At 39.3% G+C, this 12,233-nt stretch overlaps 1 protein-coding gene across 1 annotated transcript in view; it reads left to right on the top strand.

Annotated features, from left to right (window-relative positions):
- Positions 1 to 21: 21 nt before the first annotated feature.
- STARD13 (StAR-related lipid transfer (START) domain containing 13) overlaps positions 22 to 12,233 on the top strand; it is a 166,850-nt gene continuing 154,638 nt past the window's right edge. The window contains exon 1 of the mRNA XM_010835935.1: positions 22 to 441. Coding sequence (XP_010834237.1) covers positions 273 to 441 — 169 coding nt within the window. The 5' untranslated portion in view covers positions 22 to 272. The remainder of the gene's footprint in view (positions 442 to 12,233) is intronic.

The following is a 12,233-nucleotide window of genomic DNA, read 5'->3' as shown; positions in this document are numbered from 1 at the left end:
GGATCGGCGGCCCCTGCCTCTCCCGGGGCTCGCGGCCGGGCGCGCCCCGTCCCGTCTCCTGCCTCCCTGCGATTGGGTCTGCGAGGTCACGTGAGAACCGAGGGCTGGAATTCTGAGTTGTAGCTCCTGGCACTCCTTTTTTGTTTTTTTTTTTTAAATCGCTGGGTCGGTTGAGCTCTGCAGGGCTGGGTGCCTCGCTCAGTGACTGAGGCTGGAGGCAGACGGAAACCGCCACAAGGGCAGACTGAGGGGGCAGAAGAAAGTCTGTCGGGATGTTGAGTCAGGGACCCCGGACCCCAGCTTCAGGTTGCTACTATCTAAATGCCATGACACCTGAGGGCCAGGAGATGTATTTGCGATTTGATCAGACTACGAGACGCTCTCCTTACAGGATGAGCCGGATTCTAGCACGCCATCAGCTAGTGACTAAAATTCAACAAGGTGAGTCGCTGGTAGCGGAAGGCTGTTGCTAATTCTGATTTCTGTGGGCTCTCTTTCATGCTAACCCCGTTTTTAAAAATGACTGTTTTCACTTTACAATATATGGATTTCTATGCCACGGCGCGCATACCTTTCAGAAATAACTTCCAGGCTGCCGTTTTAGGCAAACAGTGACAGCACTTAGCTGCCACATAACTCAACGGTAAAGTCCACAGAAAACTTCAGGATGGGACAGTGAACCATCAATCTCCAAGACTTAATGTGTGTCTACAGAATAAACGAGACAGGTTTCCTCAGTACGGGTTTTAGGAACTTTTCAGCAGGTTCCTCACACTCTGTCACGTTTAAAACTTGGACACTTGTTTATTTAATTAGGAGAGGGGGAAGAACTAACTTCCACCCTGCCAAGATTCTTTAGAACACTGTTAGTGAAGGGAGAAAGTTAAAATTCTATTCTTAAGGCCCTTGGGCTGACAACCAAAATCACATTCTCTGCCTATTTGTACGTTTATGTCAGCAGTTGCCACTGATCTGTTGATATTGTTCTTCTGGTAAAAGATAAAAGTGTCTGCTAACCTCAAAACAAATCTTGTGACAGAAGCACCAGCTTTGTAAGGCAGACAGGAGAGGATACTGATTACAAGCTGCTAGGTGTCCCTTTTTATTCTCAAGGGGGGAAAAAATCACAAAAACTCTTCATGCTCCAGAAATAGTTTAAAATGTGCTGTTTATCTTAGGATAGGTTTGTGTAGAGTAGAAAGATGAGCATTCCTAAGAAACTTCAGTTGCCCATTTAAAAGACATACACACATACCTAAACACATACAATATGTTTATGAAGTTTTATAACCAGCCCCTCATAGACTAACTAAATAGCTAAATTATTATATTGGTGATACATAAATTGACCAGGATTTTCTAGAGCCATTACAAAAATACAACTTCCACTTAAATGAGTTTAAGATTATATTGAATTTTAGAGGGGAAGCTGGGGTTTGTAATCATGAAAATCTTATTGTAATGTTTCCAAAAGGAACAATATGTATTCTAGTGAGCAGCATTTGATGAGATTGTTTCCTTGGAAATTAGGATTTGTTTTTAAAGGTTCAGGAACTGGTTATGTGTGAAGGATACTGGTCCTACATACCGGTCTGATTTCAGGAAGGATATTATGTCATTCCATAAACTCTGTGTGCAGGTCTTGGTTGAATAGAAACAAAAGTAATCATTTCCCTGTGGCTTGATTTAAAAATACACTAGGCTTAGAATAAAAGCCAGCTCCATTTTAGTTTTAGAGATTTCTAACAATAGTGCTTTACCAGACATCATCATCATTATGGACATAGGGGCTCAATAAATGTTTGGTGACAGTTTGATGGCTTATATAGTCTATGCTCTGTAAATGTTCCTCAGCATGCTCATAAAGTGTATTATGTTAGAAACATTGCATACAAATAATTTGAAATATCTTTGTAAATCTCCTTAAATGAAGTTATAGTGATTTATTTCATTAAAAATTATTGATGTTCTTTCTGGAATGAAGATTATTTTTCCAGTAAGGACTTGAGACGTCATGAACACATGTATGATCATTGAAAGTGTATTCTGTGTCAGTGTTTCATTTTGTCTAATTAGAAAATTTGAGCATTCTTACGTTTTTTTTATATTGGGCAATGGAATATTTGAAGCTAATGAATGCCTAAAAATTAAGTGACAGTTAGGATCATAGGTAAAGCATGAAAGAATTCCAACAGTCCAATGATTAGGAGCTTGTTATTTGTTAATAATGAGTTAGGTGGTGAGTTAATAATACAATGTGCAATTGTATCATAAGACTTTGAGAAAGCAGAAGCAAAACGATTTTACTGGGTTTACTGTATGAATACATTGATTTACTGTAATAGTAGAGAATATTGACTGAACATTTATAATGTATCATGTTCTGCTCTGAAAGTTTTATATTATGTATTTCAATTCATTTTATCCTCAAAAAGTAAATCCTTGTAGGTGAGTACTATTATTATACCCATTTTAAAGGTGAGAAAACAGAAGTACACAGAGTTTAAATAATTTCTCCAAAGTTATACATAGTAAGAACTGGTATTTGATTGTATCTGTAGAGACCATGCTCAATCATACTCTAAACCATTTTTTAGTTTTTATAGTGAGGGTTAAACTACCGAACCTGTGGTTGATTTCTGAATTGTATATTTCAATCTTTTCTACTCAGGATATAGCACTGAACCATATCATAGAATCATCATGAGACTTCCAGTCAGGTCTTATTTCTCTGGTGGAACAAAGTGCTATATGTTTTACCTTCCTTGAGCAGTTAGTACCCAACAGTACATGATGTCTGGTTATTTTACTAATGGCCTACAGTCATTCAGTTAAAGCTTATCAAGTGCATATTAAATTAATAGCATCATTAGTTTTTGTAGCTCACTTATTGGTATCTTGAAATGACAGCCACTTCATGAAAATGGTTTTCATTGCTCTGCTATAGACATTTCAAGAAAGATTGGGCATTGTATTAATACAGTTTGGGGGCATGAAGACATAGTCTTTCATGGCTGTTGGGAACAGTGCAAACAGGAGTAAGTTGCTCCTCTCTGACCTCATTACAGTGAGATAATCATTGAATGGCATGGACATGATTCAACAGTAGATCCACTCATGGGAGGGAAAAACAAAGAAGGGAAATAAAGGAATCTTTGATGATGCATAGGATCAGAATGAGTTGCTAAAACCCAGGATGAATCTAAACTTGCTCATCTTCAGGGTATGCTCTAAAATATACGTGCACTGTTTCTCTAGCTGTCTCTTTAGTTCTGGAGTCTTAAGTCCAATTAAAAAGAGAAGCAATGTTTAAAATAGAGTGTTGTTTCGCAGAGTAAAAACTTATCACGTAAGTCATATTGCTCATAATCCTTACCCCACAATCTTGCTGAATCAATGGGGAAATTGTTATAGGGAGAGAGGATGGAAATAATAATGGTCCTTTTTCCCTCACAGGCAGGCACTTGGAGTGGACAAGAGGGAGGATGCGAAGGAAGTAGAGGAAGAGCGTGTTAGGCCATGGAAGGGGAGAGTGGGGATTTTGTGTCATTAGATGGTTACAATTTATTTGCTACATCTGCACATGCTTAAGTCTGTACACACACACCTTACTAGGAAAATTCAAACTGAGGCAGATATATAAGTGTGATTACTTGCTTTCTGAAAGAATTCATCATGCTATTAAACGTAAAAAATATGTTAATGCCTTAAATAGCATGAAATGGACCTGATTGCAATAAAGTCCACTGAACTCTAGAAAAAAGAGGAGATAGGGATGCAGGCTCTGTTTAGACACTCTCTTATTCTTTTACTTTGGCAAGTTTCAGACTTTCACTGGGCCTTCATTTCTTGACAAGGAAATGAGATGGTCCGACTGTGATTCTGGTTCTCAGGATCTTTCTGTGGTTGAGTCAGTAACTCCTTGAACTAGAGTGCATAAAGCTGGGAAATTTAAATCCAGAGTGACAAAAGCCAAAAGGGAAACAGAGCAGCAATCTAATGTGGAACAAATCAATGACGTCTAATTTTTCTACATCTTGTCAAGGAAATAGTGAAATGGAAATCAGATTTTAATTCTACTTCTGATGCTAATTAATTGTGTGATCTGGGGAAAGTAACAACTTCTCTGGGCCATTCTTTTCTTCTTCCATAAAATGAAAGAGTTTGAATTAAATAAACGTGAAGTTCCCTTCATCTCTAAAATTCTAGTATTTTGTGATCACAGGTTATTCCTTAAGAGAAAGATAATGCTTATTTACACTTTCCTTATTGTGTCATTCAACATCTACCTGGGCATGCTTCTTTGTTACCTGTTTAATTCTCTCATTATCAATTTACTAGGAACATTAGGATGTCCAGTCTTGTGGACTATTTAAATGTCCGTATAAGCTTTAACTGTAAAGGTTAGTTATAATTATAAAGAAACTTGTAAAACCTTTCTTTCTCAGGAGTCCTGGACTGTACCATAGAGTTATTGTAATACCTGGCCTCTTACAAGGATTGTAGGGATCAGAGAATTGTATACCTCCCATGCTCACACACACACACACACAAAAAAACTCTTTTCTTGATAGAAAATGTAGAATGTAGAAATTTCACTAATAGGAGAATTAGTGAAAATTGGACTTGCACTTTCATTGACTTTTTATCTGAGACTATTTTTAGAGCTAGCACCTGAACTCAACTGGAGTAGAATAAACTGCCATTTTTATGTTCACAGGGAATAGAACTGGGCATTAGTGATGTATTCGCTCTCATGCCTCTATCAAGTCAAATGATATGCTGGAATTTTGCCCATCAAATGATATCTTGGGGATTTGCCCAACCTAAGTGGTGGCATTGCTCATCCCTGGTGTAAGAGACCTCCACCAACTGAGCAGCATCAGCCAAAATTAAATAATTCTCTGGCTTTCTTTTTTTTTTTTTTTTGGAATTGCCCTTTCTCTGTGCTTAGCATTCTCTTAGTCAACTACTTTCAGAAATAGAGGATGAATACACCCACAGAAAGACAGATGGAACACAGAAAACGGAGTGAGAATGTGTCAGTCAGGCGAGAGTGCTGGTCAAAAGTGCTTTAAAAAAAAATACTGTCAGAAATTCACATTTCATGAAATCAGAGCCTCTTTCTGTTCTGTGCTGGTGGACTGAAGGGCCTGTACAGAAAGGACACTATTCAACCAGAAGTTACAGGAAAATCTGTTTAGTGAATTAAGTCAATTAACTTTGAATAACACTTTAAAAATCATCACATAGTAAAACTGTGAGCAGTCAAGAAATAAGTACTAGAAGGAAATTATCAAAGAGCAATATGCTTGTACACATATAAAACTTGAGAGTTTAACTTTAACCAAATTGTGACTTTCATAGCTGCACTCCACTGAGCTTATTAGTTCTGAGCTTATAAACACCCTTCCCAGATGCAGATTTTGTGACATTAGTTGAAGTGAACAGAAATTTATTGATTCATTTTTTCCTCATTTCTCCCCTGTCCCCATCCTATAATCAGTGCTTTAATTCTTAGTAAATTTGGGACACTGGTTAACTCTTATAAAAACAAGGTTCCCCATTTCCCCAGCAAGCTAATTGTGGCTAATTAGAAGCACAAGGTAGGGGGGCAAAAAAGAAAGAAAATCACCAGGAGTGGTCTGAGCAATTGACAGCCCAGACTTACTTAGATAGAAAACAAGTGGGTTTTAGTAAACTTCATATATAAGGGAAAAAGCATGCTTACTCAGTTGTGTCTGACTCTTTGCGACCCCATGGACTATAGCCAACCAGGCTTCTCAGTCCATTGGATTCTCCAGGCAAGAATACTGGAGTGGGTCGCCATTTTTCCCTCCAGGAAATCTTAACAACTCAGGGACTGAACCATCGGCAGGCAGGATTCTTTACCACTGAGCCCATATAGAGGAAAATACATTGGTGGAAATTTAGTGGAACAGATGATCATGTGCTCTGTCCCTGCATCTCATTAGCTGTGAGAATGAGGTGCTAAGACTAGGGAAGAAGACACAAGAAGATAATCATGCATTACACACCAGATCTTTGAATGAAATGAGGATCATGTGAAAATCATCTTTTGTCTCCTCAGGGGCAATCTGAATATGATTTTGGTGTGGGTAAAGACATTATGTATTAATTTACATTCTACCTCATTAAAGGATTTGAGGTAGTTCAGAGAAGATGCAACTCAGCTTTAAAAAAGATGAATCTGGTAAAAAGGAAAAATGTAGGTTGATTCAGTTCAGTTCAGTCCAGTCGTTCAGTCGTGTCCTACTCTTTGCAACTCCATGGACTGCAGCACGCCAGGCTTCCCTGTCCATCACCAACTCCAGGAGCTTGCTCAAGCTCATGTCCATTGAGTTGGTGATGCCATCCAACCATCTCATCCTCTGTCATCCCCTTCTTCTGCCTTCAGTTGTTCCCAGCATCAGGATCTTTTCCAGTGAGTCAGTTCTTCACATCAGGTGGCCAAAGTATTGGAGTTTCAGCTTCAGCATCACTCCTTCCAATGACTATTCAGGACTGATTGCCTTTAGGATGGACTGGTTGGATCTCCTTGCTGTCCAAGGGACTCTCGAGAGTCTTCTCCAACATCACAGTTCAAAAGCATCAATTCCTCAGCACTCAGCTTTCTTTATGGTCCAGCTCTCACATCCATACATGACTACTGGAAAAATCATAACTTTGACTAGGTGGACCTTTGTTGTCAAAATAATGTCTCTGCTTTTTAATATGCTATCTAGGTTGGTCATAGCTTTTCTTCCAAGGAGTAAGCGTCTATTAATTTCATGGCTGCAGTCGTCATCTGCAGTGATTTTAGAGCCCCCAAAATTAAGTCTGTCACTGTTTTCATTGTTTCCCCATCTATTTGCCATGAAGTGATGGGACCAGATGCCATGATTTTCATTTTTTGAATGTTGAGTTTTAAGTAGGTCAATTAATAAGATAAAAAGAGATAGAGATATTATATAAAAATTTATAATGTAAGGCCCTGAATAACTACTAAAAGCATGCTGCAGGCTTAGCTTGAGCCTTCCTAATCTAAGAAAAGAGGAACACATGATCAGGGAAGATTTGCCATGTCTGTAAGGTGAAAACATAGCAGCACAGCTTTCCCTGACCCTTGATATACAGGAGCAGTTTCTCATAAAAATATCCCATTGTGCTTTTTAACATTCTTATAATGGATTCAGTAGCAAACCCCTTACAGCATCCCACAGTGAAAGTAGGGGCATAACAATAAATTTTAATTCAGTAAAACTATTTGAGGGTGGAGTGGGCGGCTCACAACAAGGGGGTTCAGTATGTAATCCTCTGATTCCCTGGCTTGACCTAGAAATAGCATGGAAACTGGAGACGATTTCACTGTGTCTGAGAACTCTCGTTACATAGATGGATGGATGGATACTTAGACAGATGGATAGTCAAGAGGAAGAAGTTTTTGTGGTTAAGTAATTTTGAGAAAAACTACATCACCTTTCCTTTCTTGGAAATTCATATTTATGAAAGGCTCAGAGAAACCCTGCAGAAAGTAATTTAACCTTGTTTAAACTCACATATTTCATCATTAAACCATTTTTTTACTGGATACCAGGAAGTGACACATGTGAAACCCACATTCCCCAAGGAACACATTTTAGAAAGTCTGGTTTAGGAAAGTGCAGGGCCGGATGGTTCATTCAGATCATTTTCTTTGAACATATTTCTTGCATGAATTAATAATTTGAGATTATATCTTACAGAGTAACATTGCAAGTATTCTGTTTTCAAATAAGACCAACTCCATATACTTTAAAAATCAGCTGGGTAAATGCAGGATGATATCTTTCATGAAAATAAAAAGGAAGATCCTAACCTGATTAGGTGGCCTCTGCACATTTGCCCAGCAGAAAACTGACGGGGCAGGTATATGGGCAGAGTTAACCATTATAATCATAGTACAAATAATCTTCAAGTAACCCTACAAAATACATTCTACTGGGCCAGAAGAGAGAAATGATTGCTTTTTAGCTCTGGATCTGTCTAACCTACAATAAAGCCGAAGTTCTAGTTGAGTTCCAAAAGAGTCCGACATTATAGCAGCTAATTCAGAATATTCCATTACTGCTGGGAAGTGGAGTCACTGCCCCACAGGAAAGAAACAGGAAAACTCTTTAGGGGTCACAAATTCTCCCTGGTGGCTCAGAGTCAATTTCTAACTCAGGGTCCAGTTGTATCCTTGGTTACATAATGTCCCTCTCAGAACGACAGAATAAAGTGACCTGATATAGGTCATTTTAATAGTAAAATCTGTTTGGTCCAGTTGTATAAGCAACTTACCAAGTTTTCCGTGAAGACTACAGATATTCTTAAGGTTTTTTTTTTTTCCTCCTGCTGGCAAAGAGATAACGAATTAACATCTGCATTATGACTGATGCTTTTTGAGAGAAATCCACAGAATATCAAGAGGTTGCAACAGAAGGCATGAAGAATTAGACCATATCATGTCGCCCAAATCCCTATGCCATAAAGTCATACAGGGTCATGGCAATCACTGTAGAATGGTGTAGTGTAGGGCAGGGTAGACACAGATTATTGTGAAAATGTATACACTATTATTTGAAAAGACATGAATTCTCTTTTTGGGGAGAAGCTTAGGGTCAAAAGGAATTTAAATGGAATGGTTAGAAAATGACTTAAAATTAGAGAACATGCTAATGCTGTTAGAAAAAAGAAATCAATCGAAATACATCCAAAATGTCCGGCTAGGCTCTCAAATGACTTCCCTCACAAACCATAGGAATCCTAACAATTGTAGAGGTCTGACAGAGGCAGAGCTGACTAAAATACCAGTGTTTTGCATTGCCACGTCTCTAACATTCTGATAAAACACGTAGAGGAGAGAGTGGAGATTGTAAAGGAACTGGCAGTCACCAAATAACTAATCTACATGTCAGTATCTTGAGCTAAAGAAGGCATTCTCTCCCTGCATTCCTACTCTCCTCTTCCTGGTAATTTTGAAAATCATGCGTATGGATGCCAAGAACCTTTGATTAGTATTCCATCTCTATAAGTGAACAGTGGCATTTCATACACATTTGTATTCACCAGAGGGCACACTGGAAAGAAAAATACAGTAGTCATAAAATCATTTTCCTCTGAAAGTTTGCTGCTGCTGCCAAGTCACTTCAGGCGTGTCCGACTCTGTGCGACCCCATAGACGGCAGCCCACCAGGCTCCCCCGTCCCTGGGATTCTCCAGGCAAGAATACTGGAGTGGGTTACCACTGCCTTCTCCGATGCATGAAAGTGAAAAGTGAAAGTGAAGTCACTCAGTTATGTCCGACTCTGTGCGACCCCATGGACTGCAGCCCACCAGGCCCCTCTGCCCATGGGATTTCCCAGGCAAGAGTACTGGAGTGGGTTGCCACTGCCTACCCCCAAATTATCTATAATATTTAAAATCACTATAAGAAATAAGAAAGATTCACAATTCCAATGACAATCACATTCCAACCATTCTTATATAAAGACTAGGGCTCAATATAAGAAAATATAGTAAGAAACATCCATGTACATTTGGCCCTTCAAGGTACTATATAAGCAAATGAATAAATTATGTCCTGTATACCAAGTTTGCTAAGGCAGGCATACCTACTGCCCCATTTTTTGTGTCCTCAGAAAGTGTCCACCGCAAAATCTGAAACAAAAGATGTATGTGTTGAGGGGGGCAGAGGGGTTGATGTTATTATTTTGTTTTTTATCTTAAGCCATAATGAAAAACATTGTCATTTCCAGTTGTGGTTTCCTGGGCACAGCAGTTACTCTCTCAGTTGCCCTGAACTGACCTGAAGTGGTGGGTTTAGGCCGAGTTTCAACTCATAAAGATAAATAGCAAAGTCTGTTGATCCCCACCTTCCGCCAATAAAAGAGGCAGGAAATGTTCCTGGCTCTGGGAACGACTTGGTGGTAAACTGTGAAGAGGAGAGAGAGCAGCAGTGCTGGGGAAGGGGGGCTGTGCTTTTGCTAGACTGGAGTGAAGGCCAGGGAGGTCGTCAGGGTGGGCGTGGGGAGGGGTGGGAGCAAGGTTCTAGACAAGCCTCACTGGCCAGTCTGTAGATGGTTATCTCTACATAGCTGATGGTTTTATCTGTAATATATGAGTTCCCCTGTCATCATGTGATTTTTCTAAACTATTAACTCTGTGCTTGCTAAGTTGCTTCAGTCATGTCCAACTCTTTGCGACCCTATAGACTGTAGCCTGCCCGGCTTCTCTGTCCATGGGATTCTCCAGGCAAGAATACTGGAGTGGACTGCCATGCCCTTCTGCCAGGGGATCTTCCTGACCCAGGGACTGAACCTGTGTCTCTTATGTCTCCTGCATTGGCAGGCGGTTTCTCTACCACTTGCGAGTTAACTGAGATTTTTCTTAATTTTGTAGAAACTTTTCAGTATTACAGTGGTCTTTGCACAGAGGAATTCATAGAAAAGAAATGCTGTAAAATGTAAATAAACTTTCTAATGACCAGTTGGCAATTTGAAAATTAAGCACTCTGTTTCTCAAACTAATTCAAACAAGTTATTTAAGAGGCCTTCGTTGCCCATTTCATCTAAAGCTTTCATTCCTTTTCATTGAGGGCTGTTCTTCATAATTGTTGAATTCCTCCATGGTGAAAGACTGCATATGAATGTGATCATTAACTTTTGTTGAAATTTGTCCTTAAGAGTTGAATGGACTAAGTCAACATGGATTCTTTTGCTTCATTTGTTTATGGATTACATGTAGTCTTAGGTCCTCCTCCATTTTGGTACCCCCAAACTAACGGAATAGAAATATTAGTTAGTCCAGTCTTTTATATCATAACTAAAATGTTAATCTTGAACTTTGTAGAAGCCTTGTTTTGTAAGATTAAATATTTGATGTCTACATACGGCATCCTGGAAACCCTGAAAAGCTATTATAATTGTAATGTGTTCACTGGTAGAATGCATGAGATTGTGGAGCGGTCACATGTGCATTGTCTTTTTGAATAAGTGTGTAAGATAGTCCTAATCATCTCAAATCAGGAAGCCATGTTCAGAGACCTGACAAATGCATATGCAACTTTCCTACTTTGAAATGTTTCCAGTCTCCTTTTCCCAAGTTGTTCCTTTGGAAGCAGATTAATTTTCACTTGGTGTTGCTGTATGGCAAAGCACATTTCCTTGAGTGGACTCTATCGATAAATATAGACTCACTTGATCTAATGAGGAAACTTGGCAGTGAGCAATATGGTTGTAAAACATTAACTAACTGGTAGGGTAGAGATGGTTTCAGAGTCCAACTTTTTCCTTTCCCTCTTCCACGTAGAGTAAAATTACTTCCTTACCTCCAGCTCTACAATTAATTCTGTTTCTTGGAGCCATTCTATTTCTGTTTCACACGAGGTTTCTCCTCTCTCTCTTGTCTCTGTGTCCCATCGTTGGTTACTTGGGGGAACTGGCTGTGGACACTGCAGCTTCTATTCTGTTTTGTTCCATAAAGCAGGAATGCTGTGGAATGGAGACAGGTTCTTTTCAGCTCATTAACTGTCAGTCATGCTGCCTTCTGACTGTTAGAGTCTACGCAGCTGTGTCCCGAGGTACAGGCGAGCCATGCCTCCTGGGCTGAGCAGAACTTTTCCACTGGGTCACCCAAGTGAAAAGAAAAGTGTAAGTCGGGGTTTGTCATGGAGAGGCAACACAGTTTACTAATGTTTCTATGCATTTAGATCAAATATTTGGGTCTGGGATTGATGGTTTGACATTTTAAAACTTTTATGGCTCAAATTTTAGCTCTTGAAATGTTTACAAAAATTTTAAAACACTAACAGTATACTTATACCTACTTTTATTGAGGGTTCCCTATTAGGTACCCAAGACTGTTTTCAGCACATATATTACTATTTTATTTCATTTTCATGAAGACACGAGAGTTAAATTTACTAGGAAGGCCTAATACTCAAGGCCTTACACTTACAGGCCTTCATTTTTCAAATGAGTAAACAAAGATTCAGAGAGTCAGGTAACTTTCCCAGAGTTTCCCAGTAAGTAGGTGGCAGAGCTGGGCTTTTAACTCAAGTCTGTGTGATTCTGAAGCCCACGTCATTCACTACGGAAAACCCCAGCATGCTTATAATTATGTAAGTGAGTCTGCCTGGATCCAAGCAGTGTGTTTTGTTTTTATCATCACTTTGGACCTTGTCTGTTCCCTGCACCACCACCCCCACCCCC

The sequence above is a fragment of the Bison bison genome, unplaced genomic scaffold (genome assembly GCF_000754665.1).
Source record: "Bison bison bison isolate TAMUID 2011002044 unplaced genomic scaffold, Bison_UMD1.0 scf7180017864056, whole genome shotgun sequence".
Lineage (NCBI taxonomy): Eukaryota > Metazoa > Chordata > Mammalia > Artiodactyla > Bovidae > Bison > Bison bison.
This window is presented reverse-complemented; position numbering and strand designations above follow the sequence as displayed.